General features: G+C 33.9%; 1 protein-coding gene across 7 annotated transcripts; it reads left to right on the top strand.

Annotated features, from left to right (window-relative positions):
* Positions 1–4,044: 4,044 nt before the first annotated feature.
* Positions 4,045–17,479, top strand: LOC108036030 (glutamate receptor ionotropic, kainate 2). Of its 7 annotated transcripts, none has more exons than XM_050886860.1 (13): positions 4,047–4,233; positions 4,294–4,455; positions 4,513–4,746; positions 6,437–6,603; positions 8,076–8,312; positions 8,372–8,524; positions 9,181–9,384; positions 9,440–9,643; positions 9,698–9,802; positions 9,865–10,320; positions 10,384–10,585; positions 11,926–12,114; positions 12,172–12,369. In XM_050886860.1, the coding sequence occupies exons 1-13, from the start codon at positions 4,107–4,109 to the stop codon at positions 12,237–12,239; spliced, it is 2,508 nt and encodes an 835-aa protein (XP_050742817.1). In that variant the 5' UTR covers positions 4,047–4,106; the 3' UTR covers positions 12,240–12,369. The 7 variants fall into 7 exon arrangements, with proteins under 7 accessions (XP_050742820.1, XP_050742817.1, XP_050742816.1 ...); XM_017111972.3 differs by lacking the exon at positions 12,172–12,369 and adding an exon at positions 14,780–17,479 and having other exon boundaries at positions 4,050–4,233; XM_050886859.1 differs by lacking the exons at positions 11,926–12,114; positions 12,172–12,369 and adding an exon at positions 14,780–17,479.
* The last annotated feature ends 537 nt before the right edge of the window (positions 17,480–18,016 follow it).

Below are 18,016 nucleotides of genomic sequence, written 5' to 3'. Positions count from 1 at the left end.
AAGTTTGATTTATAGATAACATATATTGGATACATATATATGTATATCTTTTGTGTACATAGATATATGTTAGGGCTAAGTCCTATTTTGCTGCTTGTGCATATCGATCAAATGCCTACTATTCATGAGTGTTTTTGTGTTTCCAGTAAGGAAAAAACCTGTGTTATATTCATTATAGGAAGTTATAATCTAATTACGGTTTTGCTTTCATTAAAGCATTCCCACCGAAAAGATTCGGTTATACATTATAAAATCACAATAAAAATATCAATGAAGTTATTTATTGCATTTGAGTATTGAGCCATTTTTGTTTTGCGTGGGAACTTATTCTATTAATATATGTCTGATTAGTGTTACTCATTTATTTAAAAAAAATTCAACATGAGATATGGAGACAAAAAGGTCTTGAATATAGGGTAATAAATATGTATAAGTTGAACATTAATTTCCCTAACTAAATGGTATGGTTGGTCTGGTTTATAAGTATTGCCCAGTAGTGATTGATTGCATAGCACCTTTGGTAGTGGCGCTAGTGAAAGATATTGTATACTTTTGGAAAGGTGACAGTCTGAATTTTGTTCTAAGTTGCTTATATATAAAAAGACGATTAAAAGACGGATAACAGAAAAAAATTCTTTAAATTTAGCTATACAAATCACGCCAAGAAACACTGCAATGAAATATTTTCTCAAAGTTTATTTGAACCACGACATTTAATGCTGTACATTTTCAAATATTTCGAAGGGTGAGGTTTCCAGTGAGCATCAACAAATAAACTTTGGATTTAAATTCAGTTAAAAAAAGAAGGTTGACATACGACAATAGCAATTTCGTTGGCTCAAGGATAAATGTAATGAACAACGTTCAACGGAAATAAACATGGAAACGGATCCGTTGACAAAGGGTTGATTGCATCTGTTAAAGGCACTGCTTTGCTGTTCATGATTTTGTCACTTGTAAAACTTTCCCGAAATAATAAATATGTACTTGAAATACAATTTTTTAATTTATGCAAGCTAAAGGTCTAATAGCGTTGCATCTTAAACCATATGAAATTAAAATCAAGTACAGAAGAAATATAAAATGTAAAACCACGGTCCATATATCTCGTTTACCTGCGATTTTGCAAGACATGAAAAGTTTTTCCCTGGTATAAAATGTGTGTGGAATGTTCCAAAAATTTATATGTCAGGGGGGCCACAGAACTCACTTGAGCCCTAAAATGTATATCGATGCAAAACACTTGTGCTAATTGGCGATCTAGGATTTTTGTGACACGCGCCTAATAGTTTTCTACCTCTTACTCGTAAAATGATAAAATAGATTGGTCGGAAAGTATGTAACAGGTAAGGGGATGCGTTTATAACATACATCTTGACGAGGAAAAGTCTAGTGACGTTCTCGCCTTCAAAATACAAAAGTTTCGATTTCAACTTTTGTGATGAAAAATTTATACGATTTACTAAATACACTTCTTAAATTGTTCGCATTCGAACAAATGTATCAGATTTAGTATTGCCGGCAAGAATCCAAAATGTCGACTATGCACAAACTCAAACTCAATTTTCTTTATTTATGCCATCCTTTAGTTTGTTTAGATTGAGGTAGTTTTCGCTCCGTGAATCACTTGCTAGGATCGAACCCACACAGCAGATTTTCAATTCTGCTGCTTTATATAGAGTCACCTTGGCACACTCTTACGGTGCTCTTCGTGACTATGTACGAGGTGTGTTCAAAAAGTAAGGTGACTTTGTATTTTCAAGAAAAACTATTCATTTATTTATCAATATTAATGTTGTCCCCTTCAAAGTAATCCCCTTCAGATACAATACACTTATGCCAACGGTTTTTCCAATCCTCAAAGCACTTCCCATAGGCACTTTTCGGTATGGCCTTGAGCTCTTCCAGCGATGCAGTCTTTATCTCTTCAATCGTTGCAAATCTCCGTCCTTTCATAGGTGTCTTTAGTTTTGGGAACAAAAAAAATTCACATGGGGCCAAATCCGGTGAGTATGGTGGCTGACGCATTATTGTGGTGTTGTTTTTGGTCAAAAAATCTCTCACAAGCAAAGATGAGTGAGCAGGGGCATTATCGTGATGCAAAAGCCATGAATTGTTTTTCCACAATTCTGGATGTTTCTTTCGTATTGCTTCTCGCACATAATACTGTTTATTGACCGTACGACCATATGGTAAGAACTTCTGATGCACCACGCCATGGTAATCGAAGAATAAAGTGATCAAAACTTTGACTTTGATCGAACTTGGCGTGCTTTTTTCGGTCTTGGCTCACCTGGGCTCTTCCATTGTGACGATTGGGCTTTGGTTTCGATATCATAACCATATAACCATGATGCGTCACCAGTTATGACCCTTTTTGAGTAAATCTGGGTCGTCGTTGACGTCATCCAACAGCTCTTGAGCGATGCTCATGCAACGGTTCTTTTGGTTAAAATTCAGCAATTTTAGAACAAACTTCCCTGACACACGACTCAGGCCCAAAACGTTTGAAAGAATTTCATGGCACGAGCCAAGCGATATACCGACATCTTCAGCAACTTCTCTGATAGTGATTCGACGACTTTCCAAAACAATTTTGTTCAGTGCTTGAACGTTTTCATCAGTTGTTGACGTGCTTGGGCGTCCAGAGCGAAGCTCGTCATTGGCATCTTCCCGGCCAGCTTGGAAGAGTTTGTACCACTTGTAAACATTTTTTTTACTCAGAACAGTTTCACCGTATGCCACTGTCAACATTTCAAGTGTTTCGGAGCACTTAATTTTATTTTTTACACAAAATATGATGAAAATCCTTTGATCCATATTTTTCGATAGCAAAAAATCGCTGAGCACGCAAAACAAAACTTGTTACCTTTACGCCTCTCACAACTAAACAAAAAAGGGGAGTCAATTGAAACTTGGTACAGATGTTAGGGAAGAGTGTACCAACATAACAAAACAAAAAAATCGATAATCGAAAATATGTTGCCCGCGAAATTTGAAAAGTCACCTTACTTTTTGAACACACCTCGTATACTGCCGTACACAGTTAATTTTTATGTGATAGTTTACATCAAACAAACCGGAAGAGTTTTCTTGTTTATGATCACTTCCGAGGCGATCTAGCCAGTTCGTCTTGTCTGTCCGACCGACCGATATGCTCTCCGAAAATATAATAGAAAGAATAAATTAGGCGTGCTTATCCTAGAGATTCTCGTGCACCGAAAGTTAATTTTCTTCAGCGTGCCACGCGAACTGTAGCACCCACAAGCTTAGCCAGCTTATGGAAATATATTGGTTTTTAACTGAAAGATATTACTTATACCACAAACTGACGAAAATCATCCCAATAAAGGAAGTTTTAAGTAAGCAAAGTGTAAACATTCTTGCGCGGTGCAGGTTTGCTTCATCGAAATGCCACGCCAGCAGGCTGGTCTGTGGCGGGTACAGTTTTGATGATACCAATTTTTACTGAAATATTTTAATTATGAATTGACCTAAAAAAGTCAGTTCCAGGGCACAAACGCATATAACGCGCAAATCTGTCTTATATAAATTTTGTAGATTGTAAAAGCCGCCGTCTGACGCCCTATGTCGGAAAGAATCACTACCTCGACTGTAAGATACTTATTACTCAACTAAAGGCAGCGCAAGGAGGAAGGCGATATGGGATTCTTTAGAGATAGCACACCAACACCGTGGGGATTAGTAGTGGGGATTAATTAATTATTTGGTTATATGAGTAAGGCTTATATTATTATAGGTATAGGTATAGGGAAAAAAAGGGAAATCTTGACTTGATTTTTATTGTCATTGCAAAAAACATGCGCTTCACTTTAAATTGATTGGAAAGTTTAAAAAATGAAAAATTTTAGGGTCAAGCGTTATAAAATGTATTAATTTTTAATTTTACCTTGACTTTACTTTACTCAATAAAAAATATAAATTTCTGTGTGGTGTTTATTAATTGGAAATTATAGTTCGCTACCTTCGTATAGAAACATTTTCACGCGGAGTATCAGTGACAGAGTGTCTGGTAAATATCTTATAGTTCAACCACCCAATATGCATTTGTGTGGCTTCTCTAGTAGCCCTAAAGAGGAAACAACATGCAATTTAGCCAGTCGTTTTTTTCATGCCAAGGCACTGTGCACGTAATGTATATAATAACAAGCGGCTTACTGTTACTTGCATTTATTTCACATGCTATGGGAGTTCCTCCCTTAGTAAGAGTTGGTAAAAGACCAGAGTTCTTTTATTAATTATTCCAAATAAGTCTGTGGTATCATCATTAAGGTGCTATATTTTCAAACAAACCCGGAGAATATAACTCGGAGTTGGCGTTTAGATACGCTGTTCACAGGCTAAATCTGGATAAAAGTCTCTTGCCTGAGACAACCGTTGAATACTACATTGAATATGTAAATCGATTGGATTCGTTTGAGGCAGTTCAAAAGGGTAAGCTTATTAAACAGAAATTTGAAATTTAACATTTTGTACCGTATCCAATCATAGCGTGCAAACTTGTCGGTGTTGGTGTTCAAGCTGTTTTTAGCCCAACTGACTCGGTTTTGGCGACCCATATAAATTCAATTTGTGATGCTCTGGACATACCAAGTATAGGGCGGTCTGCTCATGACTTTTCTATTAACGTGTATCCATCCCAGCAATATATAAACCAAGCGTTTAATGATGTAATACACTATCTGAATTGGACCCGATTTGGAATTCTGCATGAAAAAGAATATGGTAAGTCCCGCAGGACGCACTTATGTAGTAATCGTTTACCAATTTTTATACCTGTTACTCGTAGAGTAAAAGGGTATACTATATTCGTCGGAAAGTATGTAACAGGTAGAAGGAATCGTTTCCGACCCCATAAAGCGATTTTGATCAGAATCACTAGCGGAGCCCATCAAAGCTGAGATCTCGTAAACTATAAGAGCTAGACCTGGCATGCAGATTCCTGGGCTTCCTGTGCAGCGCAAGTTTGTTTCAGCAGGGTGCCAAATTGCCAAATTTTAACTGAAATGTATTTGTCTCATCAAAACCACTCGATTGACCTAAAAAAATTGTGCCACTCTAACGCCCACAAACTGCCAAAAACTGTGGTGGCCACAGTTTTCATGCCCGAAATTTTTTTGCTAAAATATATTTGTCACATCAATATCTATCGGTTGACCTAAAAAAACTTTGAAATATTTGGCACATTAAATGAAAACAAGGGAGAACGCTATAGTCGAGTGCCTCGACTATCAGATACCCGTTACTCAGCTTAATGGTGCAAAAGGGAAATGGAGATATATTAGCAGCAAAGCGATATTTTAGGGCGCTACCTACCGGCTATTTCAGAAGATGTTATGTGTTCGGCAGACAGATTTAAGCGTTTTAACCGTTTGTGGGCGGGGCACATTTTTTTTAGGTCAGTCGATAGGTGTTGATGAGATAAACACATTTCAGTTAAAGTGTTGTTTCTATCAAAAAAACTGTAGGCGCTACAGGTTTTCGCGGATTGTGTGTTAGAGAGGGCGTGGCACCCTGCTGAAACAAACTTGTGCTGCGCAGGAAATCCAAGAAACTGGATGCCCAGTTTGACTGTTCTAGCTTTCTCATCGTTCATACGGACAGACATACCGACGGACATGGCTAGATCGACTCGGCTAGTGATCCTGATCAAGAATATATATACATTATGGGGTCGGATACGTTTTCTTCTACCTGTTGCATACTTTCCGTCGAGTCTAGTATACCCTTTTACTCTACGAGTAACGGATATAATTATGTTTATTTGATAAGGAGAAACGAAAATATACATTTTAGGTAGTTTTATTAAAATAAAGAAATTATTTATTTATTATTCCTGTTCTTCGTAGAGTAAATGGCACATACTAGAATCGTGAAAATAAATATTGCGTTTATGATTTATTAATTTAAGCATTTAAAGACGCATCCACCTACCAACATTGACCAACATCTTTGTTTAAAAAGGTATATAGTCGAGAAATCGTGTGCAAGGAAGGGTGTTATTAATATTGTAAAATTATGGACATTTAAAAATAAAACAAACAGAAAACATGATTGTGCCATATGGTGGATTAAAAAATAAATTTAAGTATTAGAAGAAGTCAACAGAAGGTCAATTTAGTTTTGTAAACATTTTGTAATCATTACGGATTTTTTTTTAACTTATTTAATTGTTTAATATTGTATATTGCAGAAATCCAGAAAATTATGATTCTTTACCTCTCGTAACGGGCTTTTTCTTAAAATTGCAAAGAGAGAAAATAATTTTATTTCCTTGTATTTGTAAAAAATAATTTTTTTTAATAATAACAAAATATTTTTAAGGAAGAAAAATTTTAAATTTTTTCTGTTCCCATAATAATTTATAGTTATCATTTATTTATATTTATATTTTTTTGTTTTAAATGGATTACAGGAATTATTAATCTGCATCAGCTATCCCGTTCTACTCAGGGTGAAGTTCACATGCGACAAGTTTCTCCCGGGTCGTATTTATCTGTATTGAACGAATTTAAGTGCAAGGAAATACACAATATAATTATTGATACAACTTCGGACGGTATATCAATCTTATTAAAAAATGTAAGTTGGATTTATTTTTTAAGACATTAATAACTAGATTTTGAACCGATGAGTTTAAAAATAGAAACAGAGAAAAATTATTTTTGGGGCTTATTTAATTTATCATTTATTTTGTATTATAAAAGTATTATGTTGATACTTTATATGTTCTCAATAATTGTTATTTTTATTTAAAAGGCTTAAAGAAACCTTTATTTTTGAAAAACGAGTCTCACACACAGAGCTTTAAACTGTTAAAAAATAGAAGTTTCCATAAAATACTTTGAAAAAAGAATCAAAAGACACCCTTTAAAGTTATTTTGTTTGAAAGTGTTCCGCGTGTTCAAAATATTAAAAAATTCTCTTTCAATATAAAATTTTTTTGATGTAGTGTTTAGTTTTAAGTGTAGTAAAGGTGTATAAAAATGCCTTTGTGGCTTCAAACTGTCTGGGCATCACATTACGAACAGCCTTTACAAAAAATCTCTATTCGTTATTAGTTGTAAAACTTAATTCAGAATAAAAAAACAATTTATAGAATAAACTATAATATAATGAAAAATATTGTTTTCTTCTTCTGTTCAGACACCTAACAAAAATGAAACAAAACAAGAAAGGAAGTCGGAAACGTCTCCTTCTCCCTCTGCGAGGGTATAAAAATGTCTTTGCTCAAGAGACTGAGATTGATCATTTGTATCCGTTTTGATCTGAGTCTGACGGGCTAAAGAAAAATGCTTGAGCATATTTTGGGAGCCCTGCTCACAAGTATAGAACTACGAATTTTCAATTATTTTTTTTTTTGTTTTGTTACACTCTTAATAGCCCGCGAAATTTAACAAATTAACTTACTTTTTGAACACTTCCTGTATAATCTTTTTTGCTTTGGCTTTCTTTTTCACTTGCCTTGGTCGTGATGAAATTTAATTTTTCTCAGTTGCCGATTTAAGAAATGAAAACGATATAAAAGCCTTACTAATTCTGAATGGACTGCGGTGCACTTAATAAGTTGGTGGCATAGTTCGAGGGTATGGGTGAAAATAAATAAAAGTTTGATGTTTTTTGACATTATACACTAATCTTTGCATATTGTTTTTTTAATACTTCGAAATTTTAAACGAAATATTAAAAAAATTGGAAGACTTTATCGTAAAGCTGCCATCGAAAAGATCGAATAACTAATGTGAACAAAGTAAAAATACCGTTATGTTTTCCTTTATGTTTCCGACAAAAAATTTACTGTAGTAAACGGAAATGGAACGTTAATTGGGATTAGTTTCAAGTTTTCTTAAAATCGAAAAATTGAAAAAAAAGGTAGCTTCCTTTCTAGTTGCAAATGTATCTTTTTATTGGAAATTTAATATTTTCTTTGTCACCGCTTCACCTATATGTGTAATGGTCGTGTTTTTCAGTTACTTTGAAACGATAAGTGCTAAAAACTGTGTTTTTTTCTTTTTTTATATTTTTTCTCTTATAATGCATGTGTCCAAATGTAGATACTACAGCAACAAATGAATGAATACAAATACCATTATTTGTTTACTAGCTTTGACTTAGAAACCTATGATCTAGAAGATTTTAAATACAATTTTGTAAACATAACATCATTTCGATTGGTCGACATTGGAGATGTAGGTGTAAAGCAGATTTTAAAGGACCTCCAATCATATAGTCACCATATGATTCAGAAATCATTTTTGAATCCGCATGAAAGAAAATCCATTGCCCTGGAGGTAGGTTTTAATGGAAATTTGTTGTAACCACATTACTTAATAAAGTAATTACCTTTCAGTCAGAGCCAGCTTTAATGTTTGATTCTGTGTACGTTTTTGCTATTGGATTGCAGACATTGGAGCAATCACATACCTTAAATCTATTGAACATGACCTGCGATGCGGAAATTCCATGGAACGGAGGCCTAAGCTTAATTAATTACTTAAATGCGGTGCGTGATGAAAGAACAAAAATTGTAACTTAAATGTGCCACGCCCACTAACCGCCCAAAACTGTGGTGGCCACAATTATGATGCTAGAAAATTTGTTTTTGCTAAAACGTAGTTATCTTATCAATACCTATCGATTGACCCAAAAAATGAGCCACGCCCACTCTATCGCCTAAAACTGTGGTGGTCACAGTTGTCATGCTAGAATTTTTTTTTGGCTAAAATGTATTTGTCTCATTAAATCCTTTCAATTGACTTAAAAAAAATATTTGTAACGCCCCAAAAAGCTAAAACGCTTAGAACTGACTGCCGCCCACATAACATATACCAAAATAGCCGGAAGAAGGCGCTTGATAATATTTCTGTTCTGCTTATATATGTCCATTTTTAATCTGCGGCTTCAAAATCTTTTTCAGAGTTGCTAAATAAGAAATGTATTTGTCGTTAAAAATATTTTAAAACAGCAAAACATGTACACTTTTTCAGGGTGAATGATTCAAAAGGCCTTATATATTAATTGATGCAGGAGTCTAGTATCTAATGTTTATGTTCGTTTTTAACTGCCTGTGTTTGATTTTAAAATATTCTACATGTTAAATATTTATGACTGCAATTATTAAACCCTTTGCAACTTATACATGAACAAACTATCCAACAGGTTGAATGGAAAGGTCTTACCGGTCCTATTCAATTTAAAGAAGGAAAACGAGTACAATTTAAATTGGACTTAATAAAGCTAAAACAACACTCCATTGTAAAAGTCGGAGAATGGACCCCTCATGGACATCTTAACATAACCGAACCATCAATGTTTTTTGATTCTGGTTCCATGAATGTGACTCTGGTAGTCATAACAATACTGGTCTGTAATGAAGAGCCATAAAATATAATTTTGATTTTGTAAAGTTTATTTTCAGGAAACTCCCTATGTAATGATGCACTACGGCAAGAATTTTACGGGCAACGAAAGATTTTATGGGTTTTGCGTTGACATATTGGAAACCATTTCTCATGAGGTTGGGTTTGACTACATACTGGATTTGGTACCGGATAGAAAGTATGGCGCCAAAGATCCGGAATCTGGTGAATGGAACGGAATGGTCGCTCAGCTAATGAAATATGTCCGTTGGTTACAAACTTGTGCCTTCTTTTAATAAATATTTATTTATTCTTAGAAAGCAGACTTGGCCGTTGGATCAATGACTATCACATACGCAAGAGAAAGCGTTATTGATTTCACTAAACCGTTTATGAATTTGGGGATAAGTATTTTATTCAAGGTTTAAGACGGTCTATAACAGTTGGATATTTGAACTTAATGCTAATCGTATTTGTATTTCAGGTCCCGAGCTCAGAGCCAACAAGGTTGTTTTCTTTTATGAATCCATTGGCAATAGAGATCTGGATATATGTGCTGATTGCATATTTTCTGGTATCAGTTTGTATATATATTGTGGGAAAACTTTCTCCCCTTGAGTGGAAGTATATCCACCCCTGCGACTTAGAAAATATTTCAATTGGCAATCAGTTTTCCTTATCTGACAGTTTTTGGTTTACCATCGAAACTCTTATGCAACAATCAACCGATATTTATCCGAGAGCGATGTCAACAAGGATAATTAGCAGTATTTGGGGTTTTTTTTCCCTAATTATTGTAGCGTCTTACACGGCTAATCTAGCTGCCTTTCTTACAACTGAACGTATGATTAACCCCATCGAAAACGCAGAAGACTTGGCATCACAAACGGAGATATCTTATGGCACTTTGGATAGCGGATCTACTATGACTTTTTTTCGGGTAATTTATAGGAATATTAGCTTAATTTTGAAATTCACAAGCTTTTTTCTTAATATGTACTAGGACTCAATGATTGAAACCTACAAAAAAATGTGGAGAAGCATGGACAATAAGAAAACCACAGCGTTTACCAGTACATATGAGGATGGTATAAAGCGGGTTAATCAGGGTAATTACGCCTATTTGATGGAATCCACCATGCTTGATTATATCGTTCAACGAGATTGTAATTTAACGCAAATAGGCGGATTGTTGGATACAAAAGGTAAGAAAGGGTTAAAGTACTTTTAACAAGAAAGGCAGTTACTGCGTTGCAAACTTCTGACTGAAATCATTGTAAGCTCTGCAAGGGTATACAAATTTCTTCAGAGTAGTATATACATATACGGGGGTGTCACAGAAATCTTTTCCAACCAAAATCCGGTTTGTTTCTTACGTACACGAATGCACTAAACCAACCGTGTTTGGTTGGAAGAGATTTCTGTGCCACCTCCATACTGAGTTATTGAGGTTATTATTAATAATTAGATTAATAATGCGAATTGGCGGGTTCACTGTGGCATGCAGATGACATTTTGTAAAATAAGAGTTTGCGTTACCCAGAAACGTTCTATAATTTATACAAACATGATCAAATAAATATAACAAAAATACACATCTCTATTTAGCAAAAATGATCTGTGCACATAAATCACTGTGGACGGCAGTCCACGTAGTAACGAAGCGCACCAGGAGGGTGTGCGAAGGCGACTACTATACATGCACGAAGAAATGAAAATCTTTAGTAATCGACCGATTGTTTCGACTCATCGATTGAACATCAATGAACGGGTATTGCAAAAACTAAAAGAATTGAGTACCAAGACTTTAAAAAAATCAATTGGTGTGGGATAAAAGTGTAAAATTTTTTAAAATTTAGAAAATTTGATCTGTTGGGGCCGGTGGGGATAATTACCTCTCGCTATTTCGTTATCCAGCTCGTTGAATTCTTAATTGAAATACGCGTCGAATGACACCAACTTTCAAATTCAGATTTTCAGGGTCCTCTCAAAATGAAATTTTATTTTGTTTATTTAGAAGATTGTATATTCATTTTCGTCACAGTTGATCTCAGAACTTTTGTTTGTTGAAGGTGCGATCGTCACTATATTTTTATCTCGTTAAGAGGTGTTCTTAATTAACAGCACACACTTTAAACAAAATGTTTGCTATTTATGCGTTAAGATCATTTTCAAGTCCTGTCCTAAAAATTGGATTTTCATTGGATTGTGCTATATAATGTTATTCTTATTAAGAACAAATGTTAATCGAACACAATTGGAAACAAGTTTGTCAAATAAATAATACGTTGACTGTTCAATACCCACAAATAGAGAAAGTATTTTTTCTATATATATAATCATGGCTGTCGATTTTGATATCCCAGTGTCCATACGTGCTAATAGACAGACGGGCATGATCAACGTGTTACGGGTCAAATTATAATTTTTGGGTTGCCAAATACGATTTCTGTAATTTAACTAGCATTACAGGACATTACAGGGTAACATAAACTTTGGCTTGTATACATATATATACAAATATCTCTGTTGTCAATTTTGTCAGGATATGGAATCGCTACACCAAAAGGTTCGCCTTGGCGGGATAAAATTTCGTTGGCTATACTTGAGCTCCAGGAAAAAGGTGATATTCAAATGTTGTATGATAAATGGTGGAAAAACACAGATGAAACTTGCATTCGGCGAAGCACAATCAAACAATCAAAAGCAAATGCGCTTGGGCTGGAGAGCATAGGTGTGTATTAGTCCTATATTTAAATTTTATATATTTATAATATTTATACCCTTGCAGAGCGTATTATGATTCCCGTTAGAAGTTTGCAACGCAGTGAAGGAGACGTTTTCGAACCCCTAGAATAAATACATACCATCGCTAGACGAGTCGATCTAGCCATGTCTGTCTATGTGTCTGGCCGTCTGTTCGTCTATTTCTACGCAAACTAGTCTTTCAGTTTTAAAGCTATCTGAATAAAACATTCCCAATAGTATACTTCCTTTTGCAGGAACTTATAGGTCGGATCGGACAACTTATAGGTCTCAAGGAATAATCTTAAAAAAAATTAAAAAATTATATCTTTGGTGTTTTTAACATATAACCTCATACACTTGAAAATAACTTTTTTAACTAGTTTTGAATTTCGTTTTTAATTTTATAAACATTAGACGACTATAGCTGCCGTAGAAGCGATGGGAATAATATGAAACAAATTATAGCTTTGTTGTTTTTTTAGCTTATTATCTTATAATATTGGGAATATAATTTATTGTAATTTTAAGAATTTTTAATTGTTTAACAAAAACTGGACGACCCTAAACAAATACCTTCGGCAAGCAGAAGTTTAAATACCCTTGCAGTCAAATAATCAATTTTATTAACACCAATTCCGACCTATTTAAAAAATGTTATTTTCAAGCGCATGAGGTTATATTTTTAAAAACACCAAAGATATAATTGTAACAAATATTTTCCCATCATTCCTATGGGAGCTATAATATTAAGTTGTCCGATCTGTTGCTGTTTCCAACTTATATACTACCTGCAAAAGAAAGAAGACTTTTGGGAAAGTTTCAGCCCGATTTCAACCCGCTTTAAAACTGAGAGACTAGTTTGCGGAGAAACGGACTGACAGACGGACATGGCTAGATCGACTCGTCTTGTAACGCTGATCAAGAATGTAAATACTTTATGGGATCGGAAACGTCTCCTTCACTGCGTTGCAAACTTCTGACTGAAATCATTATACCCCCTGCAAGGGTATAAAAATTAATAAAATATTTTTTTTTATATCACTGAATATTGTGTTACTAAAATTGATTATTTCTTATAACTGGAAGGGGTGTACAAACTTCGGCTTTCTGAAGCGGACTTACTTTCTTGTTTTGTTTGATGTACAGTGACTGTAAATACGGATTTATATTTCGTTACAACCCAGTCGTAAGTTCGCGAAGGTTTTTAAAAATACATAGTTCTGGGTCGTATATTTTTTACGCAAAACAGCACGCGTGCAAATTTACAAAGGCAAATGTGCTGGGTGCCATCAGGGTGTTTTTCAATATATATATATAAACGGTACTCTTAGAAAACGAAAAAACGTTTTTCTCGTCTCTTGCATATCTTGTCAGTTGCAATTTTTATTGTGAAAAGTGAAGTTCGTGCCTCGAGTTTTAAAAATTTAGTGGCTCTGTGCCACAAATTTTAGATCAATATTTTGTCATCAAATGTAAGTTAAGTGCAGTTAAGATAGTTCAATATGAACAATATAGCGAAAATAAAAAACACAAAGGTAAATATACACAAGTGAGCAGTAAAAATTACGATTGTACATGTGCCCATTAAACATACAAACAAAAAAAGATTCATGAAATTAAACATTAATTATTTTTTGCACATTGTAATTGTGCTAAAATAAATAAATTGTATATTCGTAATCAATACATGTGTATCAATATGTAATATTAATTATAATAATATTATTTATATCTTTCAAAATCGAAAATAAGTGAATGTTATAAAGTTAGGTGAAAAAAACAAACACCAAAGCAGAAAGCAGCAAACCCCCAGAAGCACAGCAAATCCGATTAAAAGTAAATGTTAAATACAAATAAAAACAAGGATAGTCGAGTGCCTCGACTATCAGATACCCGTCACTCAGCTTAAGGGAGCAAAAGGATAATGAAGATATACAAGCAGAAAGGCGATATTTTATGTGAGCGTGGTTTTTGGCATCTTCCCCTTTTCTGTTTTTCGTTTATTTTTTAAGAGTACCGTTTCTTTTAGAGTGGGCGTGACAGCTCGCTGAAACAAACTTGCGCTGCCTAGGAAGCCCAGGAATCTGCATACCAAGTTGGACTCTTCTAGCTTTTTTAGTTTCGAGATCTCAGCGTTCATACGGACGGACGGCCAGACGGACATGGCTATCGACTCGGCAAGTGATTCTGATCAGGAATATATATACTTTATACTTTCTGACGAATCAAGGATACCCTTTTAATCTAAGAGTAACGGGAATAATTATGAAATTGAAATCCAGTTTTATGTGTTCCTTCCTTCCTTTCAGATATTTGATTTTTGAATTCTTCTAGGTGCCTTCCTGGGTATCTGTTACAGGTGCATTAAAAAAGAGTGCACCCAGAATGTGTTTAGTTTATGATTTCCAGAAGAATGCACCGGGTCCCGCACTCACATCCGGAACATCTTTTTGGTGTCATTTCATTATAAAAGAACGCAGCTTAAATGCTGTCATTTACGACTGGGTAGCGGAAAACAAAAAAATGTTATGTAAATGTTGAGTAACGTAAGAAATATTTGGTAAATTCAATAATTTTTTATTAGTCTTCGGCTTTCGAAGTTATTCTCTATATTATTTTAGTTTAATTACATGAATGTTGCAACCTTACAGGTGGTGTATTTGTGGTTCTGATGGCTGGAATTTTTGTGGCTGCGGTTGTCGCGTTTTTCGAATTTTGGTTTAATTTTCGACACCTCCAAAGGGCTTCGTTAATTAAAGCGGGCGTCAATGATGAGTCCATTCAAGGAGTGATTGCAGAAACAGAATGGAGTTATTCACCACCAACCCGTTGCTTTTGGACCGAAATTTTTGAGGAACTGCGATATGCATCATGGTGTATGAACAAGCAAAAAAGACCTGAGCTAACTCGAGTTTGTAGTCAATGTAAGATTCCGCAAAGGCAAACGTATATATAGCGTAACGTTAATCTTGCAGTATACGTGTGTCAAATACCCGACCGTAGGGCTCTGTGTCACTTTTTTGGTAGGCTTTATGTCACTTATAAGTATTAATTAATATAACCATAAAAATATTTGTAATACCATAGAAGATCGAACTATTTCATCATCTTATGTTTTGCCTCTTTGAGTTTTGTTGTTTCTCTCATCTCGCCTAGCGAGGTGCCGTTAGATCCGTTGTCTGTGTACAGTACAGAAAGTGTGGCGCGACACACAGCTGCGTCGCCAGTTTCTTAGCTTTTGTCTTGTCCCCTTTGAGAAGAACCGTTATAGCGAGGCATCATATTTTTTTTTATCAGGATCACAAGCCGAGTCGATCTAGCCATGTCCGTCTGTCCGTCCGGCCGTACGAATTCTGAGGTCTTGGAAACTATGAGAGCTAGAACAGTCAAAATGGCATACAGATTCCTGGGCTTCCACGCCCACGAAAATCTGTAGCGCCTACAGTTGTGTATTTCCTTGCACTTAAATTCCTTCAATACAGACAAATTCCTGTAAGCCATTTAAAAGAAAAAAATGGAAAATAAACAAGAAAGGAAGTTATCTTCGGCAAGCGGAAGTTTGTATACCCTTGCAGTTATAAGAAATAATCAACTTTTTTCCCGGTCGTTCTTATGACAGCTATATGATATAGTCCTCCGATTTTGATAAAATTTAATTCGAAATTCAAAACTAATTTAAAAATGTTATTTCCAAGCTTAGAAAGTTATATGTTAAACAAGAAAGGAAGTTAACTTTGGTTTATATACCCTTGCAGTTGTAAAAAATAATCAATAATTTTATTAAATTTAATTCGAAATTCTTAAAAATATAAAAATGTATATTATAAGATAATATGTCAAAAAGCCCCAAAGCTATAATTTGTTTCATATTATATTCCATCAATTATCCGATGGTTCCTATGACAGCTATATGATATAGTCGTCCGATTTTAATAAAATTTAATTCGAAATTCAAAACCAAATAAAAAATGTTATTTCCCAGCGAATGAAGTTATAAGAAAAAAAACACCGAAGTTTTTTTTTTTCAATATTATTTTTCCATTAATTTTCCGATTGTTCCTATGGGAGCTATATGATATAGTTGTCCGATTTTGATAAAATTTAATTCGAAATTAAGAACTAATTTAAAAATGTTAATATCCAAGCTTAGAAAGGTATATGTTAAGAAACACCAAAGATATAATTTTTTTTTTAATTTTTTCTCCGATAGTTCCTAAGGGAGCTATAAGATATAGGTGTCCTATCCGGCTGGTTCCGACTTAAATACTACCTGCAATAGAATGAAGACTTTGCTAGATCGACTCGTCTTGTGACGCTGAACAAGAATGTATATACTTTATGAAATTATTATACCCTCTGCAAGGGTATAAAAACACCAAAGATTTAAGCTGGCACAGAAACATTGGTATCTTTTGACATATTAACCTATACTATTGAGAATATCATTTTTGGGTGTTTAAGAACTTCAAATTAAATTTAATAAAAGTCCAATGACCCTAACAAATAGCTATCACAGAAACGGTCAAAGAAATAATATGAAAGGTATTAAAATCTTTTTTTTTCAATATCACTGAAGTTATCAACAATTATTAAAAATTTAACATGGTGTTACTAACATGATTATTTCTTATAACTGCAAGAGTAGACAAGCTTCAGCTTGCCGAAGTTAACTTCCTTTCTTGTTTTACCTAATAATAGTTTAATTTTAAAGACTTTAATAACTTTTTAATTACTTTTAGGCTAATGGAGTACTTCAAATGCATTTTCCTCCTAAATTCCCACTTTGAAAAGTATATACATATTTGCTTGATTAGGCTCATAAGCCGAGTTGATATAGCCACGTTCGTAACATCGCAAGCCATAGTTTTAAAATCCTTGCAGGTCGTCATATAGAATAGAAATATTAAGATAATGTCCACTTTGCCGAAAACGAAATAGAAATGAATTTGTATTATTTGTACATTAATTATCATATGGGAGCTAAATGTTATAGTCGTCCTATTTTTTTTAATTTTATATGAAATATAGAAAGAATGATATTCCCAATAGTAGCAGTTATTATGTCAAAAACACGAAAGCTATAATTAAAAAAAATCCCGATCGTTTACATATATATTACATAAAGGTAGCATAATATTATGTGAGTACTCGATTTATTTAATACGTTAAGCAACATATAAACATTTTAAAGGTAAATTACATAACAATATCTGAAGCATCATCAGGACATTAAAACAAATGTATATATAAATACGACAATCTTATTTTACATGAATGCGATTTCATTGTGGGATACCATTTCTTAATTCTAAACAATACTATATTGCATAATATTTTCTTTTACGGTATCAATTTTGAAACCAATGTATAGTTATTTAACTTTCATGTTAAATTAGTGCCAGCCCTGGGGACTAGGGGGTTATTCAGCTTATGAATTATAAGTGACAAATGACTTTTAGAACGGCAGAGAATTTATCTATTTCTTCTTATGTGAATGTTTCTGTGTCTCGGCTTTAATTTTTACATCTGCTATATAAAGTATAATTTCTTTTTGTATATATTATATCAAGTAACCTAAACTAATGGATGAGAACTTGGCACTGGCAGGCCAAGAACATATTAATTCATTTTCTAAGCAAGAATGGAAAATTTGATTTTAAAATCCTGCACTGTACTCACTTTTGCTAATGAAGCCGAATTTAAAGAAATTTAAGGTTCTAATCACTTTAGATAGCATACTACTCTTGAGTAAGTACCATATAAACACTTCAATAATTGTTAACAAGGTAGATTCATTTTGTTTTGTTTGAATATTTAGACTAACGTTTGTGTTGAAAAAGATAAATTATTTAAAATATTAAATTACTACAAAGTTTATTGCAAGGATT

The sequence above is a fragment of the Drosophila biarmipes genome, chromosome 4 (assembly GCF_025231255.1).
Source record: "Drosophila biarmipes strain raj3 chromosome 4, RU_DBia_V1.1, whole genome shotgun sequence".
In the NCBI taxonomy this organism is placed as follows: domain Eukaryota; kingdom Metazoa; phylum Arthropoda; class Insecta; order Diptera; family Drosophilidae; genus Drosophila; species Drosophila biarmipes.
This window is presented reverse-complemented; position numbering and strand designations above follow the sequence as displayed.